General features: G+C 64.2%; 1 protein-coding gene across 1 annotated transcript in view; it reads right to left on the reverse strand.

The window, feature by feature from the left end:
* Positions 1 to 23,718, reverse strand: part of LOC104014139 (dedicator of cytokinesis protein 2) — an 82,331-nt gene that overhangs the window by 56,421 nt on the left and 2,192 nt on the right. Inside the window, exons 3-23 of the mRNA XM_087738097.1 lie at positions 23,512 to 23,552; positions 23,232 to 23,287; positions 23,029 to 23,125; positions 22,807 to 22,955; positions 22,198 to 22,333; positions 21,910 to 22,064; positions 20,979 to 21,060; positions 19,661 to 19,796; positions 18,056 to 18,131; positions 17,455 to 17,534; positions 16,806 to 16,931; positions 16,565 to 16,689; positions 15,607 to 15,705; positions 15,085 to 15,157; positions 14,065 to 14,168; positions 11,025 to 11,214; positions 7,966 to 8,063; positions 7,328 to 7,417; positions 6,618 to 6,718; positions 6,297 to 6,431; positions 117 to 228 (exon numbers count right to left, since the gene is read on the reverse strand). Of these exons, the coding sequence (XP_087594223.1) occupies positions 117 to 228; positions 6,297 to 6,431; positions 6,618 to 6,718; positions 7,328 to 7,417; positions 7,966 to 8,063; positions 11,025 to 11,214; positions 14,065 to 14,168; positions 15,085 to 15,157; positions 15,607 to 15,705; positions 16,565 to 16,689; positions 16,806 to 16,931; positions 17,455 to 17,534; positions 18,056 to 18,131; positions 19,661 to 19,796; positions 20,979 to 21,060; positions 21,910 to 22,064; positions 22,198 to 22,333; positions 22,807 to 22,955; positions 23,029 to 23,125; positions 23,232 to 23,287; positions 23,512 to 23,552 (2,261 nt within the window). The remainder of the gene's footprint in view (positions 1 to 116; positions 229 to 6,296; positions 6,432 to 6,617; positions 6,719 to 7,327; positions 7,418 to 7,965; positions 8,064 to 11,024; positions 11,215 to 14,064; positions 14,169 to 15,084; positions 15,158 to 15,606; positions 15,706 to 16,564; positions 16,690 to 16,805; positions 16,932 to 17,454; positions 17,535 to 18,055; positions 18,132 to 19,660; positions 19,797 to 20,978; positions 21,061 to 21,909; positions 22,065 to 22,197; positions 22,334 to 22,806; positions 22,956 to 23,028; positions 23,126 to 23,231; positions 23,288 to 23,511; positions 23,553 to 23,718) is intronic.

Consider the following 23,718-nt stretch of genomic DNA (forward strand, 5'->3'; position numbering starts at 1 on the left):
CAGGACGGCTGGTGTCACCCCTGCACGGGCACAGCCACTGTCACCCCCGCTGGGGCACCGTCCAGCCCGCCACGCACCAGAGCTGAGCCCCCCCGCGGCACCAGCCCCTGCCGTACCTGGGAGAGCAGCGTAGGACCCTCCAGTGGGGACTTCATCAGCTGGTTCAGGGAGAGGAAGAACTGCTGCAGTGAGCGCTGGAACTCAGCCGTCTCCTTCCCCTCGTAGAGCCTGCAACAGCCAGAGTCACCGCACTGCCACCGCACCGCACGCCTTCCCCTGGGGACTGCGGGTGTCATCTGCGATCCCAATTAATTACGCTCCCCTGTGACCGTTTTCCATAGCTGGGTCTAGCAGCGAGCCCCGGCACGGCCTCTGCCCCAGCATGGCCACCGCCCCAGCACGGCCCCTGCCCCGGCACAGCCACCGCTGCGGCACAGCCCCTGCCCCGGCACGGCCACTGCCCAGCCCCAGGGCCAGCCAGAAGCAATGCTTCTGATGTGCAGCATTACCCGTATTAAAGACTGCTATCTGCTCTCTTGCAGTATTTACATATGCCACTTGTACATACTCACATATATGCTCTTTTACATGATTTTGTACACTGCAGTCCTCTCAAAGGCAGTTAGTATCTCCCCACCTGAGCAGGAAACCTCCTGCGCCCTCCAGCCTGAACGCGACCAGCACGACCAGTCGCAGGACAAACCAAACGCGTGGGGAATTTTAACCATGAGATGTGCAAAACTGTGAGAAAGCTTCAAAGTTTCAACGCTGCTAATCAAATGCATAATCATAAGAATAAAGCCACCGTAATAACTCATTGTGAAAAACAGGTCATATTTGAGCTAATTCACCCCATCCGTTGGCGCCGTGAGCGAAGCAGCGAGCCCCGCTGGGGAACGGTTCGCAGGTACAGATGGGGGAAATGAGGGATAAGACGCTGATCTCCCCACGGCCGCGGTCTTCCAGCCCGAGCCGACCCCTGCACACTGACCGCCACCGCAGCAAGCGAAACGTGCCTAGTTCTTAATTGCGTTTGGGTTTCTAATTGTGCGTACAAAGCAGCAGAACAAACAAGATCTGTCATCTTTTGCTTAACAGCTATTTTTATTGAGTCTAGTTTTTGTAAAAAATATGCTGCTTTGTTCTGCGTAATTACAGTTGGATAGTTCTCCTTTCAAATTCATCTTTCCTATCTGGTAAAGGAGCCCAAGGGAACAGAGGACACAGGGCAGGTTTGGCAGCGGTAACAAGCCTGTTGATCTGCCTGAGGCGCCTCGGATGTGCTCAGGCAAAGGCAGCGGCTGAGCAGCGGCTCGTTCGCAGCCCTTGACTGGCTTCCAAGTCAAGGCAAAGCTTAGACTGACGCAGCAAAGGTCTCCCCTCTCGTCCCCTGCGTCAAACCTGGGAGCCCCCGGCAGCCCCGCTCCCCGCAGCCCCGTCCCGCAGCCCCGGAGCCTGGCACGCAGCGATGGTCGTTCATTAGAGATTTGTTGGACTTGTCGCAGTCCCTCTTTTTGAGGCACCTACCCACAACCGACTGGCATGGCTTTTCAAGCTTACCTCCACCGTAAACTCCTGCCTACAAAATTCTGCATTTTTATCTTAAAGAGGGCATGCACGAATACAATACGCTATTTTAACACTTGTGAGACATATTGTCAACACCGATTTCTGAACTTTTAAGAGTGCAATGACTTAAACCACAGCAGTATAAAGCAGTCAGAGCGTGCAGCTCAGTGAAGCCAAGATAACAGCTGATCTGCATCGCTGCAGCAGACGTGGGTCACCGCGCTCTTTAATTTATCACCGACCTATTGGTTTGGATGGGTTCATCGGGAAAACTGGCAGGCGTAGCCCAGTCCGTGAGCCCAGTGCCTCTGGGGTGTAAAGACATGGGGCACGCTCCTGCCTCGGTTCCCACAGCTTCGGGCTCCAGCACGCAACCAAGCTCGAGGCACGGCACAGAAATCCCGCGAGCACCAACAGTGAAGTGCCAGGAAAAATTATCCGGCCACCAGCACAGTAAGCAAATTAGTTCGGACTGCGATAAAAACCACACTGAACGTGATTTACTTGGGAAGGGTCAGCGTGGCTCTCGGGAAGGGACGCCTTGCCTGCGATCCCCCGGAGCTCTTCCGCAGGAGCCTCCAGCCAGAGGGCAGCTGGAGCCCAGCAGCTGCGACAGCCTTTGGGGAGCCCAGGGACCCCAGCAAAGTCCCCGCGGGAGGGGGCTGGTGGGGACACTGGGCTGCACAAGTGGCTGGCTGGGGCGGGTAAGGGCCCAGCAATCGCCGGGGTGCTGGGCTGCCCTGGGACAGGAGAGGGGACGAGCGGGGCCATGGCGGAGGCCACGGGTGCTGCTGGAGGGGGGCTGGCTGCAGGAACCAGGGGGGCTGAGCGAGGCTGGGCGAGGGGGCTGCGAGCTGCGAAGCAGGCGGCCGTGGAGGGACGCTGGCGAGAACAAGCAACCCCAGCTCCCCCCACGCTGGCAGGAGAGCCGACCCCGCGCGGGGAGAGCCCTGGGGTGACGACAAGCACTTTCAGGAAAACTTCGCCGCCCTCGGTGGCAACCAAAAAGCAGAAGCAGCCAGAGGAACTGGCAGGGAGGAAGCAGCGAGCAGGAGACCATGTCACCCCACCATCAAAGCCCCAGCTCCCCCAGCCCCCTCCCCGAGGAGACGGAGCCACGCGGGTGCCGGGGGGGCTCTGAGGGGAGTCGGGGTAACCGCGGCCAGCGCAGGGGACGGGAGAGGTCCCTGACGTTGGGAAGGGCACGGGGAGCTCTGGGGGCCTCCGATGGTGCCCGCGTGCCCTGGTGCGGTGCATGGGGTGCCAAAGGGGAAGGCGGCTGGAGACGTGGCACGGCGTCTCCCTGCAGAGCGAGGGCTGGGGGCACGTTCCCACGGGAAAGCACATTTTGGGCACAGAGCTCCCACGGCCAGCGCCAGGATCCGGCCCCTTCGCTGCCCCCCAGCCCCCACGCCTCCTGCCCGAGGCAGAAGGGGAACTGGGGAGCCCTTTCCCCACACAGTGGCCACAGAGCTGCTGATGGGACGGGTGCGACGAACCTCCAGCCTCACACGGGCCGGGCCCTGCTTCGGTCACCCTCACAGCAACTTGGGATCCTCCTGTGAGCCACTTGAGCTGTGCAGCTGATTCCAGCAGTAGCACACATAATCAAATAGATACAGCAATCTGCAGTAACTTATTATAATTACAATCTAATTTCTTTAAATTATAGACTGTGTACAAATTGTAGCACCGTTTAAAGTATTTAGAAGATCTGAGGAGTCCATGTTATTGCACTGTTAAGATCATTAAGATAAAGGGAAGATGAATAAAAACGCTAAATGTCTTCAGGGGTGTCTTCATTCCAATGCAAACTAATTCACAGGGCTGTTTGCAAATGCTCCATATAATTAATTTTCTCTGCCAGAAGTTCTATAAGCTGGGGCATTTGCTCTGTATTTTCATATATGATGGGAGGTAGATACCTGGAGCACCCCAGAGCCCAGGAGCAGCCGCCTGGCCATGAACCAGACCCTGGGAAGGGCGGGCAGGCGAGAGCGATGAGGAAGGACGGACAGGGCTTGCAGCAGCTCGCACGCCGGCAGGGCCAGCGCTCTGCAGCGTGAGCTACACGGGGAACACCGGCAGACAGCAAAGTGAGACGGCAGAGACAAAGTGGGGGCAAAATGAGGTCTGAGAGTCCCTGGGGACGCCGGGAACTCAACACAGCTCCTCACCGCAAGCAGGGCACAGAGCACCGATGGGACACCAACACCCATCCTGGCACCTCTGCGTGGTTCTTGAGATTTCAGGTGGAGGAGGCAGACCCTGGGCTCTCGCTCCGCTCCCCAGAAAGCACCCGCCTGCCGGACTGTGGCCCCAGGGCACGGGGCGACCCTGCTGCTTTCCCAGCACAGCCCGGCGATGCCGCGTGCAGAGGGAGCTCGCCTCCCGCCTCTCTCTTGGGACGCTTCAGCTTTCGGTGCCATGTACTTGGAATGAAAGAGGAACGTAACTTGCTTTTTCTGGTAATTCTGACCGGTTGTGTTTTCAGTTTTCCCCTTCAGCCCAACGGCCCAGCCAGGCTCACCCACGCCTGCCCAGGGGGAGGCTTGTTTGTCCCATCACACAGATTAGGACGGGAACCTCGTGTCCACAGGGAACAACTGAAACCAGGTCCCAGGAGGACTCTGGAGGTACCCAGGGGGAATTTGACCTTATCCTCAGCAGCAACAAGGAGCCATCGAGGCTCCCAGCCCCTTATGCTGCTTATCACAGGATCACAGAAGGGTTTGGGTAGGAAGCGTCCCTCAAAGATCATCCAGTCCAAGCCCCTGCCAGGCAGGGACACCTTCCACTAGATCAGGTTGTGCAAAGCCCCGTCCAGCCTGGCCTTGAACACTTCCAGGGACGGGGCATCCACAGCTTCTCTGGGCAGCCTGTGCCAGTGCCTCACCGCCCTCACAGCAGAGAATTTCTTCCTTATGTCCCATCTACATCGGCCCTCCTTCAGTTTAAAACCATTGCCCCTTGTCCTGTCACTACAGGCCCTGGTAAAAAGTCTCTCTCTCTTTCTTACAGCCCCCTTTAGAGCTTGTGCTGAGCAGGGGGATGAGCTGCTGAGCTAGGACAAGTCGGGGGGCTGGCCCAGGCACCCCTTCCCCAGGCCCTGGGGCAGGCACCATGCCGCCGCTGGTTTTGATGCGGCGTGAGAGACCCCCGAGACCAAATACACACTTAGCACTGGAAATTATTTGAAAGCCCAGTGACCAGCTAAAGCGTGGGAGCAGCCCAGGACGAGGTCCAGGAGCCATGGGCGCTGCCAGAGCTGCAGAGGTAGAGGATGCTTCATACGAACCCTCCGAGGCCAGACTGGCGTCTCTGTCACTGATGTGCTGGGGTGGTCTTTGCACAGACCCCACTGCCCGAATCGCTGTCACCACACACGCCACCATCCGCAGCCGCGAACAGCAACGTCAGTGCTGAGCAGGGAGGCTCACGGGTAACGCTGTTGGCAGAGCTGGAGATGCCACAGGGGCGGCACGGAGGCCAACGACGGACTGAGACGGTCTGAGCCGAGTGGAGCACTGCTCCATAGTAAAATCAGCCTCGCTGAGGGTAAATGCAACACTTCCCTCTCCAAGGAAAAGAATCCACTAAAAAGCTCCTGAACAGCACGGGCTGGGCAGGCAGAAGCTCTCTGGGAATGAGCAAGAAGAGAGAGGCTGGACACCAGGAAACCTTTCCAGCCGCAGTGCCGGCTGCGCAGGGAAGTTTTGCCACCTCCATCGTGGGAGGTTTTTAAGAGCACGTTGGAAAAACCCACCTCTCCCGGGGCGGCTTGGGCAGACCCAGCCCTGCCTTGGGCAGGAGGTCACTGCAGGTCCCCCTGGCCTTGTTCACAGGGCATTTAGGTTAGCCGTACACGAAGGAGCTGGGCATTTCCCAACGCCACGGCACGTGGCAGTGGGAGCCGGAGCAGACCCTGACCACACGGGGACAGAGCAAAGCTGCTGGCATGGCAGGGAGGGACCGCGGGCTCCATGCCAGCTGACTGCAGCCAGGGCTTGCGGGCAACGCCACAGCTGCAGCACCAAAGCTGATCTCACCAGTACCTCGCACCGAGGCTCTCGATCAGCGCAAGCGCAGGAGGAACCGGCAGCAATTAGCCTGACAGACAGCAAACCACAGGCTTGCTTTGTGCTAACACAGGTGCACTGCCTGGCCGCCAATGCGCCGTGCAAGCGCTGTGAAACACCACTCGTCAGCCGGAGAGCGGTTCGTGCGACAGCGCTCGTCCGGCCGCAGCCCCCCACGCTGCAGGAGCTCTCCCGCCCCGAGACGGACAGCGCTGCCTGCCGCCCACGCCAGACCACGACCGCTCCGGCAGCAACCGGACGAGAGCGCGCAGCAGAAAACTGCCGGAAACCTCAGGGAGAGGAAGCGCGCTGGTGGAGGAAAGCCTGGCTGGGGACCGGCCAACACGGCAGCACGTCCACAGCGTGCCAGGAGCTGCGGGTGCCACCCCTGGGTGCCGCATCCAACCCGAGCAGCTGGCACCAGCACCAGGCAGGTCAAGGTGCCAGTGCTGCATCCCCGGGGGCAATGGTCAGCACCAACACCTCTCCCGTGGCACAGGGACCCCTGTGGGACCTTTCCTTTCCCCCCTCCCGCAGACCCCATCCCCAGGGGCCGACGCCTCAGTGGTGCTGCCAACACACGGTGCTGGCGTAGCAGCCCAGCAGAGCGTGGCACCTGGACCAGTGGAAGCAACCGCCGGTACTTACTGGGCGAAGAGGTGCCGGGAGCGGACGATGAACTTGAAGACGTACTCCAAGGCCTTGAAGGTGCGCATGAGCGGCTCGCAGGGCTCCCCCCGGCTCGCGTGGTCCACATACTGGGTCAGCACCGAGATCAGCTTCCTGCAGGACGGAGACGCGTGTGGCCGGGGCTCAGCAGGCTCCCCAGCCTCAGCCAAGAGCCTTTGGGGCAGCCGCTGAGCCGTGCCGTGCTGCCCGCCGGGTGCTCCCCAGGCGCCGGCCCCGTCCCTCCCCGCGCCTGCCATCCCAGCCCTGTCTCTCCCCGCACCGCGGCGGCCAGGTACGCACTTGTAGGCGAGCGTGGCACTGAAGTGCTGCCGGATGTAGGCCTCCAGGACGGCGTTGAAATGCTGGAACTTCCTGTCAGCCACCAGCCCCACGATGAAAACCTGGAGGGAACGGGCAGCAGGCACGGCTCGGTGCGGGCAGCAGGATGCCCGGGGACAGCCGGGTGCCCACAGCCACAGCCAGAGTGGCATTGACCCCTCATGGGGGCGGCTGAGGCCGCCAGAGCCCCCTGCACGCCCAGCCAGCCTGCTGGGATGGGCAGACTTCTGAGACACGGAAAGCCCAAAACAAGCCCTGAGCCCAGCGGCTGCAGGACTCTTTCACAGCCAGTTTGCACGGACCTCGCACCATCACCAACCCCGGGTGTCCCACGAGAGCTGCCCCGACCCTCCCCTGGTCCCGTCACTGGGGTCACTCTTGTCTTGGTGCTGGAGAAACCTCTTGGAATCTTGCTGGAATTGTCCCCTGGAGGGACAGTGTCCCCGCAGAGCCACGGCCCTGCCCCATGCCGGGTCAGCCAGGCTCTACTGACCCGTGGCACCACGGTGAAGCTGGAGGTGCTGCATAGCTCTGAGCAGGGCTTGTCCGGTCAGATCAGCGAGCCCCGTCTCAAACCCGCCCCAGTCTGACCTCGGCCCGTCCTGGGCACCCACACTGACAGTGGGGTCAGACCCATGCTCAGTGCTCACGGGGAAGCAGGTCCCACTTACCAGGGCATCAAAGACAAGCGTGTCATAGACATCCGTGTCCGAATTCTCCATCATGATGGAGAACAAGGCATCCAACGTGTCCTGGAGGAACTGGGGGAGACAAGAGGACTGTGAGGACTTGAGTGTTAACTCCCAGCATCGTCCCAGACCAACCTCTGAGCGTGGGAGCAACCTGCCTGGGCACAGAGCTCCTGTGACCATCCTCAGCTTTTCTCAGCCTGGGGTGTCCGTCCTTTTGCCAGGACGTGGCTCCCCGGCTCGGCCTCTCCCCTGGGAGGCAGCCCAGCACTGCCCCTCCGTCCACCTGCTTGCCCCAGCGGTGCGCCGGGGGGCAACGGGGCAATCGCCGCAGGCAGAGGCAGCAACTCTCCCTGAGGAAGAGGCGCTGAGGCCATGCAGGATGCTCCCAGTGTGCCCAGACCAACCCCAGGCCAGGGCGGCTGCTCTCGGCATGCCTGGCCAGGCTGCCGGGAAACGCCTGGTGCCAACGCTGCGGCCCCTGGGAGCTTCCACATCCCTCTGCCGCGCCAGGGAGCAGCTGCCTGGGGACGTGGCTGGAGACGTGGGCACAGGAGCAGGGGAGGGAGGAGGTGGGAGGGAAGATCCCGGCATGGCCGGGGGGAAGGCCCCAGCTGTACCTTGATGACCTCCCCTCCGTCCACGTTCATCAGCTTTTGGAGGTTCCCGGAGAGGAGGCTGGGCTTGGAGCGCCACTTCAGCAGCCCCAGCAGGTTGACTGGGTGGGAGGAAGGGGAGAGTCAGCACAGCTTCACGCGCTGCCAGACCCGAACGCTACCGACCCCCAGGCTCCCCCACCCTGCCCTCGCTGCCCGAGGCATCCAGCGGGAGAGGCCCCATCCCGGGGGGACACGGTGCTGCTCCCCGCTGGCCCCGTGCCGGAGGAAGCACAGGGCAAGCGCCCATCGTGCCCGAGCTCCCGCCACTCCGTCTTGTAGCCACGCGGGCAGGCACGGGCAGGTGCTGCCTTCCTCTCCCTCTCTCCCATGGGAGAGAAACCGAGACCTGAAACAGCAGGACTCAGCCCTGGAGCTGCAGCTTCCCCAGGAACCTTTCAAAGAAGGGACCTCGGGCACGGGGGCCGTGGGTCACCATCCTCCCCCAGCCTGTGCCCTCCAAGAGCTGGACCATGCCAGGGCTGGGACCCGGCAAGGGCCCCCATGCCCCTCGCGGCTCCCCAGCACCCACCCCAGGTGCTGCCCCATGCTCCCGGCCGCGCTGCCCACCCGCGGCAGCCGCTCCGCAGCTCCTCTCCTGTGCCAAGCAGAGCTGACCGCTGCCGGTCAGATGTGCACGGGGCTGCATGCCGACCTGTCAGCACCGCTCTTGGGGAGCGGCCGCGGCACATGCAGAGCGCGGCCTCGGCACCGCAGCAGCTGCTGGTCAGCACAGCGCCGCCAGGAGCAGCCAGGACCCCACCAACCTCCAGCTGCCTGTACAACTGCTGCTCAGCACAGAAGGCCTCCAAACTTCAGTACCATAAAAGCATAAAACAGCTAAATAAAAGGTTGTTACTGTAGAAGCTGTAATTGTGCTGCAGGAGGGGAACTAACTGAACAGCAATGGCCCTGAGCCCCGCTTGCACTGAACCGCAGTGGCCCCAGACCCCGTCAGCGCGGCAGCGATGAGTCACCGCGCGCTGCGTCCCCCGAGCTGTGAGGCTGCGGTCCCCAAGCCCCGCGCCAGGGCTGTGCTTTCCCCAGCTGCGTCATTGCACTTCAGCGAAAGCAGGACGAGGCATTTCCAACCGTTGGCCTTGCAGAGGCGGCGCTGCTGGACAGGAGGGAACCCGGCTTTTCCGCACGCTCTTCCCCTGCCCGAGTACTGCTGCTGCTTGCCTCCCGAGTGCAGAGCCCACTGGCCGCTGGTGCTCCCATGCAGCATTTCACTAGCCGGGCAGTTGGAGACATCACCTCCAGGCGTTCGTGTCGCCCGCCCCAAGGGGCAGGCGGCTGCTGCGGGGCTTTCTGCAGCAACACCGACACACGCTGAAAACGTGGCAGTGGCCTGAGCACCGGTACCACCACACGGCACGGTGCAGTTAGACCTGGCAAACAGCTGGGCCACTCGTCCCCGTTACGGCGGAGGTGTGCGTGCCGCGATTTCCCTGAGCTGGACGCCTGCGAGGGCACGCAGGCAGCGCGGCCCCATCAGCCCTCCCTTCCCGCGGGGCCGGTGCTTGGCTGCTCGCTGCCGGCCCCGCTCTCCCCACTCGCTTCAGAGGGGCATGGGAAGCAGTTTGATAACCACCAGCGCTCGCTCAAGGTTGCCGACACCTCTTTGTTGTGCCACCTCCCAAAACATGCTGTACAAGGCAAAATCCCATCTACAAATGCAGAGGGGTCCGTGCTGAGGTGGCACGCACGCTCTTGGCTGCCCTGCAACGAACTGTGCAAAGCGCCCCGGGGCTGGAAGCCCATGCCAGCTGAGAGAGGACAGGGTTTAAAAACAAGGAGTCCCAATTCCCACCCTGATTTCGGAGGGCCCAAGGAAGGTCACGGAGCCCTCGACAGCAACACTCAGCAGCTCGCTCCAGCTCCCAGATCGGAGGCAGCGGCTCAATCCCCCGGGGGCAAGAGCAGATTAATTACAATCTGCAAGGGTTTGCACCAGCCAAGAACCTGCAGCTACGCACAGCCGCTGAGAGCGGCTCCGCACCCCCGCGGTGGGAGAGCGCCTGGAAACACTTGCAGCCTGTTATTGTTTGTTCTCATTCCCCTGCCATGGAAAACTAATCTGCTGCTAACAGAGGAGGGCTCGGGAGGCAGATAAGCCAAAAGACAACCTTAATAAAAAAAGAGAAAAAAGTGAGAAACTCTCTGAATTACAGCCTGGAGCTATCGGCCCAGCGACATGCAGAGCCTGCAGCACACCACAGCCCACCCCAGCGGTGCGGGTGCCAGAGCTGCACGGCGCAGGGTGCTGCGGCAGCCGTGCCACGGGGCAAGGACAGCAAACCTGGATCGCCAGGGCGGCGGGCAGGGCAGCACCGTCCCGGCCACAGGCATTCCTGCTCGCTGCTGCTCCTCTCCAGGGGATGGCAGCCCCCGAAGCCCCCGGGACCCCTCCCCAGCACCAGCCGTTGGCCTTGGCAGTCCCGACCATGTCAAAACGCTAAGGCAGCGGTCAGTGTTCCTGCTCTCCCTGCATTTTCAGCATGCCATCCCAGTGCCGTTTGTGACGGGGGCGAGCCCTGGTCCGGCTGTGCCGTGCCGAAGGGGGCCGGGGCCGGCACAGCACCCCAGTGTGGGCAGCAGCCGAGCTGCCCCGGGCCCTGCAGAGTCCCCGGCTCTCGCCTTCTCACACGGGGCAGTAACTCACCCAGGCGCCTGCAGCCGGGTGCCCTCGTGAGGGGACGACGGCCGCTGCCTGCCCAGCCAGGACAGAGGGGTACAAGCTGTATTCACTGCATGGGTTTAGGAAGGAGGGCAGGGCAGGTTCCATTCCCTGGCCTAAGGACAAATGTGTGTGCTCTGGTGGGCAGAGCCCAGCCTTCCCCCATCCCCGGCACAGCCTCCCGGTGCTGCCACAGCAGCAGCGGCACTGTGTCCCGGAGCAGCTGGCATGTGCCAGCAGACAGCAGCGGCAGAGCTGGGAGAAGAGCGGTCTGGCAGCTGGAAATGCACCATGGGACGGGGGCACAGCCCCGCTGCCACCCCCGTGGAGAGCCGGCACTCACCGTTCTGGGTCAGCTTCGTGGAGCAGACGAGCGTCGAGATTTGGAAGCTGTCCCGGGCCGACACGGTTAAGCCTGACGCGCCCCCGCTCACGCGGAAGGAGGAGCCGGAGAGGAGCTTTGGCTCCGACAGGTTCCTGGTGGAGGGCAGGGTCAGGTACGTGCCGGCGTCCTCCAGCTTCCTGCTGTCACCCTGCAAGGCAGAGCACGGCTCGCAGCGGGCGGCGCAGCCAGGTGGGCTCGGTTTTGACCCCACGTCAAGTCCCCTGCGTGGGGGACTTTGCTGTGCGGAATGGGGCCGGGCAAGGAGGGCAGCACAGGTAACAGTGGCTCCCACCTTACGGCTTGGTCACCTCCGGCTCGCAGGAGTAGCTGGGATGCTGGGATGCGGGAGCTGGCCCAGGGGAATCGCTGCCCGCAGCACAGAGCCCTGCGCAGGCAGAGCAGCGCAGTGGGCTTGCCTGACATTAATTTCAACAGAGCATCCAATAAAGCTGCTCCCTGCGGGGCTCCGCGGGGACCCGTGCTCGGCTGGGACAACCGGCTGGGAAAGACGCTGAATCCCAGCCAGCACCACCGGGGAGGACACAAGAAGTGGCAGGAGGAAAAGCGCGGGGGGGAGGCCAGCGAGGTGCAGGAGCCGGGGGCCGGGCAGTAGGGCGAGAGGAATGGAACACGTGCCTGAGCACCGCAGTGGGGACGGACGCGCGGCAGGATGCCAAGCAGGCAGCCAGCGCGGTCCCGCGGTGTCGCTGGCATCAGCCCAACAGGACGTCTCCTGCCCGCGTGGGCATGCCGGGTTCTCTCTCCATGGCGGCAAAATGGCCTATTTCTTTGTGTCCCCTGCTCTGAAGTTGAAGAATTAAGATGATGTTACATCTAGGAGGACTCACTGGGGTGACTTTCTAAATGATCCTTCCATGCTCGTTTGCAAGACTGGGGCATGGTGGACGCCCAGAGACAGCCGGACACATGGCGATGGACCGCGGCCGTGCCGCCCCGAGCTCACCAGCGCTCGCTTAAGGCTGGGCAACAAGGCATTTATCCTTCCTCACCTGCAATCTTGCACAATAAAATTCTTCCTGCTGAAGGTCAGATGAAGATCACAAAATTGTTTATTGTTGGGTTTTCTCTCCGCCGAGCGTACCCAGCACTGCACTGCTTCCGAGGGCAGCTAAGCCCTCGTAGGGTAAACTGGCTTAATTTCAGGCATTTCTCGACCAGCATGAGATCAAGAGGTCTGAGGAGCTAAAAGCATATAATTCACATTCCTCTGGCAAACAAAGATAAAAAGATGAAATAGCTTCTGACTCCCAGAATCAAGCCCCGGTGTTTGCTGGGAAGAGAGGAGTCAGCCGGGGAGAAGAGGAAGCGAAGCACGCCGGCTTTCACTTGCTCAGGCTGGAGGATGCTGGTGAACGCGACGGTTCAGCCAGGGCAGCAGCAACCCTTTAAGGAGCAAACGCACCCAGGAGGGAGGTGCGCAGGGTTTGGTCTCGCTGCCTCAGCCAGCACCGGCAAGTCCCGAAGGCGCTCGGTGCTCCTGCCACCGCGCGGGCTGCAGAGGGGACAGTCCCCCGGCGAGCCAGGGACCGTGTCTGCAGCTCTGCAGGCCACGGCAGAATTTAAAGAATTTGGGTGTTTTCCCCTAAAAGAACAGGGAGGAGGGAGACGATAACAATTTTAAATGCATAGGAGCTGCTGGGGAAGAACAGCGCGGCTCTGTCCCCGTCCCCGGGCAGGGCACGCGGGCTCCCGGCGGGAGGGAGCACCGGCATCACAAGAGCGGTAGATGAGGAACGGTAACGGCAGCATGGCGCCGGAACAGGCCGGCTGGGCGGGTGGGGCGAGCCCGTCCCATCGGCAGAAGTGTGCCCGAGGAGGGCTCGGGGAGGCCTGGTCCTGCCTCGGGGCAGGAGGTGGACAGGGTGGCCCGGTGCGGACAGACAGATGGACGGCAGAGACCTGCAGGAGCATGTGGGCAGCTCAGCCCCCAGCGGGGCAGCTACAGGAGCACGGGGCAGGAGCGCAGCGGGGTGACACCGCGTCAGATCCACAGCACAGCCCTCCGGCGGGGGACGACGGTGAGCGCAGCGGTGTGCTGGCAGCAGCCCGTCTGCTGGGGCACCTCTGCTGCCAGGATGTTACGTAGCTGCAGAAGCAGCATCAGGGTGCTAAGAGGGAAACGCAGTGATGAAGAGGAGGAACTCCTCCATCAAGCTCATGGGAAGCGTTGGCTGAGGCCAGCTGTACAGCTGCCACAGAAGGCAGGAGACATCTGCTTGTCCCAAAAAGATGCAGGACTTGGGAAGGGAGATGGGCCTGCCTTGAGTAACTGTGGTCACATCGCCAGGAACAGCAGGGAAAATTAGAGAAAACTTCAGTTAAATACCAGAGCAGCCAAGGGGCTGAGGTGGGAAGGTCACCTCCTGGGGAGGCTGGAGCCCGGTGGGGAACGCTGAGGTGGTGCCGACACACAGCGGGTACCAGCTCGCCCCTCCCGGTCCCCTGGCCGCGGCCAGCCCCAGCCTGGGAGAGGAGGACACCAAGGCAAGGGGGGCAGCGCATTCACGGGGTCTTTCACGCTCCGGTGTCAGAGCTGACTGCATTTTTTCCAAACGAACAGTGAGTTTTCCCTCCTCGTGTTCTCTCTCTGCTCTCTCAGAAGAAAAACCAAGCGGTTTTAGGCAGATGAACACTGGTGAAATCAGGTAAAGCGCAGCAAATATCTTCATGGGGACGTTCCCTCTCAAGTCAGATAAATTTAAGTTACCATTTTCTAAACAAAATTTGTCATTCGCAACGGAACAGCGTGGAGATTGGAGACGCCATGTGCAGGGAGCCGTGGCAGGAGCCTGCACCATCAAGGACAGCAAGGACGGGAGGGAGGGAGAGACTGGAAACCCTCGGGGGACTTTGGGTACACGCCACCGGCACGGCAGCTCCGGCAGGGACTGGGACCCCAGCCCCGCGCACCAGGAGAGCTGCCTCCCCGCTTCAAGGGGGGTCTGCCTGGCCCCCCTGTACCTCGGCCCCCCTGTACCTTGTACAGAATCAGGTCGTGCTCCCCGTCACGCAGCGTGGTGCCGTCTGGTCGCATCAGCTTCACGAAGGCCATGGAGAAAATCCGCTCGCTTTTGTCTTTGGCTGGGAGAGACAAACACGGGGCGAGGTGAAGCCAGCTCAGGAGGAGCCTGAGGACACACCGCGCGGGCAGGGAAAGGGCAACGCAGCCGGGGGCTCCTGCCCTCCCGGCAGCCAGAGCGGGGCGGGGAGGGGGCTGCCGGGGAAATCCTGTTGCTTTTCCTGGAGCCCACAGGCTGTGCCCATGCAGAGCGAGAGCCTCGGGAGAAGCAGCTGCTGCAGCAGTTTGGGAACCTCGGAGGGGGAGAGACGGCAGCGATGAGCCGATGTGCGGCCAGAGGAGCCGCCGGCCGCCCGCATGCGCTGCCCGGGCAGGCAGCCATCAGAAAGCCGCCTCTGCTGGAACAAGACGGGCTTGGGGCAGGCAGGGTTTGGGGCAGGCAGGGTTTGCCTTGTGCGGGATCAGAGCACAGAGCAGCAGCCCCAGCTGCAGGTCTCCGCAGGGGCCCCGGGGAAGGTCCCCGCAGCCACAGGACGTGCTGCACCATGTCTCATCATGTGCGGTTTTCAGCTCTGCGAAGGCACCGACCACAGCACCCCTGCTCTGGGAGCAGCCCGTCCTCCTGGCCACACGCTGCAGCCCGCGGCCCTGCTGCAGCCCAAAGCCACGGGATGCAGAGCGGGTGCTCCGGAGAGCCAAGCCCAGGCACCCAGGGAGCGGCTGCCTGCAAGAGGCAGCAGCTTCCCAGAGGTCTGCTGCCTCACCGCGGGCAGCGGGTACAGAGCAGAGCGGGGGGACGGCTTCCTTCCCCCGCCACGTGAACCCAGCATCCCTGACGCATCCCCACACGGTGCGAGACGAGGGCCGCTCGCGGGGCCTTGCTGTTCCTGCAGCCCCTGAGCTGCAGACAGCCCACCTCCATCGCAGCCCTTGCTGGGAACGTTAGCGGAGGAAGACCTGAAGAGAGGAGATGCTTACAGTCGCTGGAGGAGCGATGCCGGAAGGTGAATCTCAGGTGAGTCTTGTGGACGTCTTCAATGGGAACAGCAATCTGAGAGAGTGAATGTGTGCCCGCGTGAGGACAGGAGGGTGCGGGCTGAGCGACCTGGCTGGCCAAGACCCCCCGTGCTTGGGCAAAGGCTGTGCCGTCCGTTGCTTAAATCCTAACCCACGTGCTTTCCCTTCAATTAATGAGGCTGAATTGGAGACACGGGTGTCTGTGCCGGTGGTGCACGTCCATGAGCCCACGGGAGAGGGAGGAGCGATGCAGGAGCACCGCTGGCGATGCAGGGTACCCGGAGCCCCTGCCTCAGCACTGCTCATCAGGCAGCCATCGCCCCCCTGCTGCCGGTGGCCCTGAGGCTCCATCCAGGGGTCGAGCCGTGACACCGGCAGCATCTCCCGTCCTCCCCAAGCCGGGCAGCTGGAGACTTTGTCCCCTGAAAAGCCAGCCCTGGGGAGTCCCCTCCAGCAGCTCAGTCCCCTGAGGCCGGTACAGACCTTCACCGTCTCCATCCACCGCTGGTGCCGCTGCTGGTAGTAGACCACAGAGCGGTACTCACTCGCCGGCTTGTCCCCTGCGCCGTGGTAAATCACATTCTGCAGAGAGAGCAGCAGCAGAAGAGATGCTTCTTGGGCAGATCAAATAAAATCAAACGGCCGAAGAATTTTGCATCCCCTGCTAACCCGGGCCAGCCCCTGAGCGGTCCAGCCCCCCCGAGCCACTCTCCCCTGCCCACGCCACGGCAGCTCCCACCCGAGCCCCCCGGCACAGGTGCCCCTTTACAACAACCCAGCCAGCACGGGGACATTTTTCCAACTGTCCCTTCCCAGCTAGGCTCAGAGGGGCAGCAAAAGGCTTCCCAGTCCCCATCCTCTCCACCTCTGCCAGGCCTGGTGCAGCCTCCGAAGGGAGCCAGCAAGGGACAGGTTTTCTCCCAGGCCATGGGAGAAGGAGGTGGGGGCTGCGCCCCTGGACCAGCCCAGCAGGACCCTCAGCAGTTCACAGCCTGCTCCTCAGGGGCCGGGAGAGAATTGTGTTTGAAACGAAAGCAAACAGCCTGGAGAGAGAGACGAGGCAGCAGCCAGTCCCGGGGCGGGGGGAGCTGGGTCTGAGCCTCCCCCCGCCCTCCTGGCACCCTCCCAGCTCCTTCCCGCTCCTGCCTCTCCCGGGGATGGAGAGCTGGGACACCCCATGCCCCGGGGCCTCCGGGGGTGGCCAGGGGTTCTGGCTGTCCCCAAGGGAGGATGATTTTCTCTCCTTCCCCTCCCACCGCTTTCCCAGATCTTTATTCTAAAGGGCAGATTCAGGGGCTCCAGTAGCCAAAGAGGCTACTCCAGCTGGTTCATGCTAGCACCAACACTGGCACGGCATGCTACAGAGCTGCTGCCTCTGCCCGAGGTGGGGTGATGTGGGGGACAGTCCCTCGCCCCAGGGCTAATCCGGCGCCTGCCGTACCTGCACCACACTGCCCGACTCGTCGCAGACGCACACCGTCACCTCCACGTTCTTCTGTGTCTTCTTGTTCCCCTTGTCAAACTCGCCCTGCACCAGCGTCAGGTAGATGTCGTTCCTGACGTCTCCTGGGGGGACAGCCCCGTCAGCGAGGCCGGGTCCCCTCTGCAGCAGGACACCCTGTAACCCTACATGGGACCCCCAGAGACCATCCAGGGATGGTCCAACACACCACCCTGCTTGCCTGGCATGATGACCTCCGGATAGCCCAGCTTGCGTGCCACCACCGTGCTGCGGTCCACAAGGTGGGGATGGTCCTTCCGCGCTTGGCTCAAGTCTCCCCACAGCATCTTCAGGGACACCCAGAACCCTGCCAGGACAGAGTGCGAGACGTCAGCCCCGTGGCCCACACCAGCTCAGCTCGAGCTGTGCCATGGTGTGCCGCGCCGGGCGAGGCTGCTGGCCACGCGTGCCTCCTGCAGAAGCGGGTGCCCCTCTCTGGGGCTCAGCCCTGGATGCGTTTGGGTGAGCGGCCAATTCCCGGTCACCCCGTACGGCTCTGATCCCGATTGCTGGGACAATTCACACAGCGAGCCCTGGCTGCCCCCAGGATCAAACTCGCACCCCCGTGGCCACTGTGGTTTTTCAATGGGTAACAGCATGCAAGAGCCTGGGGGAGGCAGCGGGAGGGGGCCCAGGGCCGGCCAGGGACCGGAGCGAGCCCCCGGACCCTGCGAGGAGTGGCACGGGGGCCGGGGGCAGCCCGGGACCCCGAGCATAAGCAGCAGCCGCAGGGAAATGCAGGATGGGTCAGGGAGGGGTCTCACCCCGTCCCCACCGCGTACCACGGCGCAGCGCGGGCGCGCAGGGCAGGGGGGACGCGGGGGCTCTACCTTGTCCCTTGTGGTTGATGTCCTTCCCCTCCACTGCTTTCCTGATCATGTTGTGAAGAAAATCGTTGTCAGCAGCCGCCCTGCAAACACCGGAGCGGGGCGATTCGGAGGAGCTCCCTGCCGGGCGCACATGGGGACCCCTGCACGGCTGCTCCCCCCGGCCAGGCACCTACCACCAGCAAAGCGAACAGCAGCCCGGGTCCCGCTGCAGGTCCCCAACCTGCCGGCCCCCAGCCCGCCGGGAGGGAGGTGCAGGACTGCATCCACAGCCGACCTGGGACCCTGAGCCCAGGCGTGCCCCGAGGGGCCGGGAGGCAGAGCTCTGGCAGGGCTTCAGTATCTCTGAGTACGTCACTGCCCATAGAAATACCCCTTTCTAACCTCGCTGAGGTCCTGGTCCTGGTGACATCGTGTCCCAAGGATCCACGGTCCCTTTGCAAAGCCACGTTTAACAGAAAAATCTTTTCTCTTTGATCCTGGCACCTTTTGCCCCTTGCAGCTGCTGTCCCCGTGCCAGCCTGACCCATGGAGTGCTGCCCCCCGCCCACTGCCCCCCCCGCCTGCTGCCCCCCCGCCCGCTGCCCGGCCCCGCGGGACTCACAGGTGCACAGGGATGAAGTGCTGCTTGTCCTCGTCGCTCTCGCACTTCCCCTTGGTGATGTCCGTGATGTCCATCACTGCAGCAGCACAGAAGTGGCAGCGTGGGGTGGCTGTCACAGGCGCGGGCAGCCCCAGCCCCCAGCTCCAGGGCCCTCCGTGCCAAATCCTCCCGGGACCAGCACCCAGGACAGTTGTTTTCCGTCCTGCAGCCACCGCTTCGCCTGTGGCCCCAGCACCGACCCTGCTGTGTCCTGGCTGGCGCTCCACGGGGAGGTCATTGTGCCCCACAGAGACCCCTCTGCCACCCCATGCCAGAGGGCGCCGAGCAGCGTGGGGCTCTCAGCAGGGAGAAACCCCGCATGGCTCCGCGGCGGATGGACTTGTTGCCAACACGGGCTGGGACCCAGCATCCCAGCAGAGCTCGCCCATGGGAAATGCTCCCGGAGGGGTCTGCAGCAGCACCGGCATCAGCCCCCAGCGCAGGGAAGGGTGCCGTGCTGGGGCACAGCCTGAAGGCCGCCCGCCCCTCGGGCTCTCCCCTCCTCGCCCTGCGCTTCTCTGGCCGCCCCAGCCTCGCATCACGAGCCCAGCGTCCCCTCCAGCTGTGCACCTCTGGGGGATGTCACGCAGATACCGTGTGGCCACCAACCGGATGGCCACCACAGGTGACCTCAGAGCTTCAGGGCAGACTTTGGCCAAAATAAGCCATACCCAGGACCTCTCCATCGCCCACGGACAGGGGGTTTGGTGCAGGACGGACGGGGCACCGCAGAGTGGGCACCAGGATGATCCATCTGGCCCTTCCCCGGGGGCACGCTCAGCTCAGAGCACAATTAGCCACCGATATCATAATTCACCTGGTAATTTCTCTGTGGCTGAGGTCCTAGCACAGGCTAATTAGCCAAGTAAAATCAATAATTTCCTAGCAAGCCCATCCAATGGGGATCAATACCCAGAGCAGGACCACGGGTCGAGGCGGAGGCAGGGGAGCTCCCCGCTTCGCTGGGACAGGCGCCTCTGGCAGCGCCAGGCTGGGGGTCCCCTGTCCCACGCAGCAAGGAGGAATGGCTGGGCCCCCCAGTCCCTCTCCTCTGCCGGGGCGGGGGTGTTGCATCCCCACGGGCCCTGCGGCTGCAGCCCCGGCAGGGCCGGGCCAGGCCAGCCCTTGGGGGATGACACGAGGGTGGCCGGGGGAAGCACTTGGCTCCAGCTGTCGCGGGAGCAGGGAGCCAAGGCTTTCCCGGCTGCCAGAGCAACTGTGCCAGATCCCTCCCCACACCCCAGCACCAGGCACGTGTGGGAAAGGCCCTGTGCCACCGTGGGGGATTGCAGGTCAGGCTGGGGAGAGGGAGACGGGGCAGCGAGCTCAGGGGGATGGGGCGAGCACGGCCGTGCAGTGGCAACCCTGTCGGGGTCCATGCGTGGGGATGGGGGCTGCCCGGCCAGAGGTAGGAGCAGCCCTGGGGCATTGCTGCCCCGAACCACTGCACCCCACAGCCAGCCAGCCCCACGGAGCCCCGTGGCCAAGAGGTGGGTGCTGGGGGGTGCTGGCGTGGACGGCACTGGGGGGTCTCCTCCCGGCACCCACAGCAGACCCTGCTCTCACCTGAGATGCCGAAGGGCCGCCGGAGGCCCGTGCTGAGCTTGCGGCTGTAGGTTTCCCGGAGGTCCATGCGTCCCACCCGGATGATCTGGCACACCAGGAAAAGCCTCTCCCGCTTCAGGTCTTTGCTGCCCAGGTCCTGGTGGGGGAGAGGGGATGTGTGAGCCGGGCGCCAGCAGCACCGTGCAGGGATGCGCCTCTGCCGGTGCTGGGTGGCCATGGGGTACCCGGGGCTGTGCGGGAGGATGAACCAGTGGGTGCAGAGCCACCACAGGGCCCTGCTCCTGCCACCCTGGCTCTGCCCTCAGAGGCTGGGGTGTCCCCCTGCCACTGTGCGCAGCCGAGGGGCTCGGTTGGACGGCACATAGCCCCCCTGCCTCAGGGAGCCTGGGGTTTCTGTGCACTTGAGGCAGCCCCAAGCCCGAGGAATGGGGGCAACGCTGGGGCTGGTGGAGACCGATGGCCCCATGGGGCACCCACGGGCCAGGCAGCACGGCTGAGGGGAGCACGCTACCCTGGGAGGGAGCAGGTCTGACATGGCGTAGGGCTTGGTGGGGTGGCCACGCACCCCAGCTCCGGGCAGCCTGGGGGGGGCGGGTCCCGCGGGCGCTGCCCCTGCACAAGAACGTTCCTGCAGGGCTGCAGCACGGGGCTGTGGCACGGGGCAGGGTCACGCCGCAGCACGCAGAGACACGCGGCCGATGCCGGCAGCGGGCAGGGGTCGGAGGTGAGTGAGAGCCAGGGGAGCTGGACCGCGGGGGCTGGAAGTGCTGATGCTGCTCATTAGCATTGATTTTCCTGGCTCATCTGCATATCGACGGCTCTACTTGGGCCGTCCTGAGGGTCAGCTCAGTTCTGCTGGTGCAGCGGGAAAAGTGCTGGGTCAGCAGGCAGTGCCTGCGCCTCCTCCCGCCCGCGGCCAGGGACCGCCGAGCCCAGCCGCGGGAGAGAGATGGAGCGGGGATGGGGTACGGGTGCTCCAGCAGCCCCGAACCTGGCAGGGGAGGCCGCAAGGGTGCCAACGTGCAGGTGCCAGGTCTGGGGTCTGCGCAGGAGCCGCAGAGCTGGCCAGGCTGGGGGGCACGGGATAAACGAGCAGCAGGGAGAGAGCAGCAGGAAGGAGCAGGGACTCAGCTGCTCAGAGGGGGACGCAGGCTGCGGCGGAGCCTCAGGGCCCCCGTGCATGGTGCTGGATGCATCCGAAATGCTGCGTGGGGCAGGGGGCAGCTCTGCAGGCAGCGGGGAGGGGAGGAGGCACGGGCAGCTCTGCAGGAGGGGAGGCAGGCAGCAGCAGCGCTGCTCCCAAGGGTTCTGCGCTCACCGTGAAGATGGCTTTGAGGTTGTTGAGCAGCTCGATGTCCTGGGGGACGCCCGTGCTGGCCCAGCGGATCACGTAGTTTTCGCTGCAAGGGGAAGGCGAGGGGGTGAGGAGCCCGCGGCCGGGGCTGGGCACCAGGACATCAGAGCTGGAGCTCAGCGTGTTCGGGTCCAGCCCCGCAGAGGCTGCCAGCGAGCAGCGCGCGAGCAAACACCACAACGTGGGCTGGAGCACGTCGGCCACGGGCAGGGGGCTGCTCGGGCCCCGGTTCATGGGCCCGGCCCCTGCCAGCTCCCACCACGCAGAGCCCTGGTCCGACCAGTGGCTCCGGTCGCAGCACAGGGACTGGCCCAGCCTGGCCATCCCCAGCAGCAGGAGGCTGCCAGCCCAGCCCTGCCTGCGGGTGGGCAGCTTGTAGGTGCTCTGGGCACGCCGGCTCGCCGGTCCCTTGCACAGGGCCACGCTGCCCCAGCGGTACCCGGCATCTGGCGTGCGCTGAGCCGGCTCCTGCCTGCCATGGGGCCGTGGGCAGATCAGCGCAGGGCAGCATGCCACAGCACACCCACAACAGGCCACAGCATGTCGGGCATACATGGCCTGAGCAGGGCAAGCCGTGGGCTGTCCCACGGGATGCGGCTCCACGCCGTGCACACTGGTGGCAAACCCTCCCGCTCCAGAGGAGAAAACCCAGCGGGAAGGGACATGCTTCTTTCCCCTCCGTGAGATGTGCTGGCTCATGCTGCGCTGGGTGGGCAGCCAGGCTGGGCAGGACAGGCAGCCCCAGGGTGGGCAACGGGGTACAAAGGGGCAGGGGCTTCCCCACACAGCGGGGACAAGAGCGGGGGATGCTGCAGGGAGTGGCAGGATGGGCACCCGGCCGAGCCCGTGGAAGGGGTTGGGCAGCAGGGCCGGTCCTGCGCCACTGGGGCCCCACCTGATCATGCGATGCTCGCCGGGGTCGTACAGCGCCATGAGGAGCTGTGCCTCCTCGCCTATGTTGCAGACGAAGTTGCGCACGCAGAGGTAGAGGCTGTGGGAGGGCGAAGCTGCCAGGCGGGTGCTGCAGCCCAGCGTGCTCTGCTGCAGGCTCTGCGGGGCACGAGGCCGCTCAGCCCCACGGTTCTGCCCCACAGCACGGCCCCTAGCATGGCATGGCCACGCATGGGGCAGCAGGCTCTCGGCACAGAGGGGTTGGTGCGCTGGAGCCGGCGCTGGCTCTCACCGTCTCCTCCTGGATGCGCTGCGTGATGGTCTGCGCAGCCTTCTTGTGCGCCTGGAAGAGGCTGATGACACTGGTCCTGTCAGGGTCCAGGATGTTTTCGTCCTCGTCCCGCACCACCAGGTCCAGCGCAAGGATCCTGTGGGGGCCAGGACCGGGTGAGGCAGGACCCGGCGCCCGGCTGAGCCGGGGGCCCATGGGTGTGTGCACCCCCTGGGACCTGCCTGCCCTTGCACGGGCAGGGGCTGGCACGGGGTCTGGGGGTGCAGGCACAGTGTGGGGGAAGGACAGATCCTGACGGGTCCTGGCCAGGGGGACAAGAGCCGGGCAGCACCAGGGATGCTCTCCTGCCCTAGCCAGGGCTCACCGGTGGTAGCCCTTGGCTAGGTGGCTTGCACACCCCCAGCACACCTGCTGTCCCCAGCCACCCTGGGACAGCCAGCCAGGACAGCAGGGACATACAGACAGACAGACAGGATGATGGGGACACAGGGACAGCCAGCCGGGACAGCAGGGACACTGCAGCAGAGGAGTTGAGCATCCCTCGGCACCCTGCAGCCCGTGCCTGGGGCAGGGGCCCGGGCCCCCCTGCGCTCCTGTCCCCGCTCTCACTTGTTGCCGTAGTCGATCTTGCCGGTCACCTCCTTCTTGAGCTGCAGGAGCTCGTCCTTGGGCAGCGTCCCCGAGAGCAGCTGCGAGCGCCGCTCCATCAGCTCGCACATCATCTGCTTCACCTGATGGTACCGCTCTGTCTGCCCTGCCTGCAGGCAGCAGCGCAGGGTCACCGTGCGCCCTGCCGGCACCGGCCCCGGCCCCCTGGCCCCCAGCCCTCACCACATAGAGCTGCTTCCAGATGGTGGCCCACTCCCGCAGCGTGGTGGTGATCTCCTGCACCATGGGCATGTCGGCGGGGACCACGCTCTCCTCTGCCCTGGGGAGAGGCGCAGGGAGCCCTGGAGCCCCATGGCACCGCGCAGGCCCCCGCGCTGGGCAGGCGGATGGGGCCCATTCGCCCGTGCCCGTTGCCCGGTACTTACCCCCTGCGCTCCACCACGGCGCCCTTCAGGTGGATGAGCGAGGCCGGGAAGATGCCCTGGGGGAGCCGGAGTGTCAGCACCCGCGGGCCGGGCTGGGCAGGAGGCAGCCCTCCCCGGGGCCACGGCCAGGGCTCCCGCCCTGGGACCGAGGGTCCCGCAGAGGGTCCCAGCCTGGCAACGCCGCAAGGTGCCTGGCGCATCCCCCCAGCAGGGACGGGGCAGCCACCGGCCGTGCCCACGCCTTCCCCTGCTCCCTGGCCCCCAGCAGCCCCTCACCTACCCGGGCAGCCCTGTTCCTGAGCGAGTACCCACGGTACCAGCCTGCAAGGGAGGGAAGAGGACATCATCAGCCGGGCTCAGGGACCCAGCAGCCTGCGGCAGGCCAGGGCTGGGTGCCCGCCGGCAGCGCAGCCAAGAGAGGGTGCACGAAGCCCCCATCTCAGGGTGCAGCCAGATACCGAGCCCAGCCTCTCCCTGGCAGGGGATG

Source organism: Nipponia nippon, unplaced genomic scaffold (genome assembly GCF_047370975.1).
Source record: "Nipponia nippon isolate SJK-2023a ecotype South Korea unplaced genomic scaffold, ASM4737097v1 scaffold_6, whole genome shotgun sequence".
NCBI classification, from domain to species: Eukaryota; Metazoa; Chordata; class Aves; order Pelecaniformes; family Threskiornithidae; genus Nipponia; species Nipponia nippon.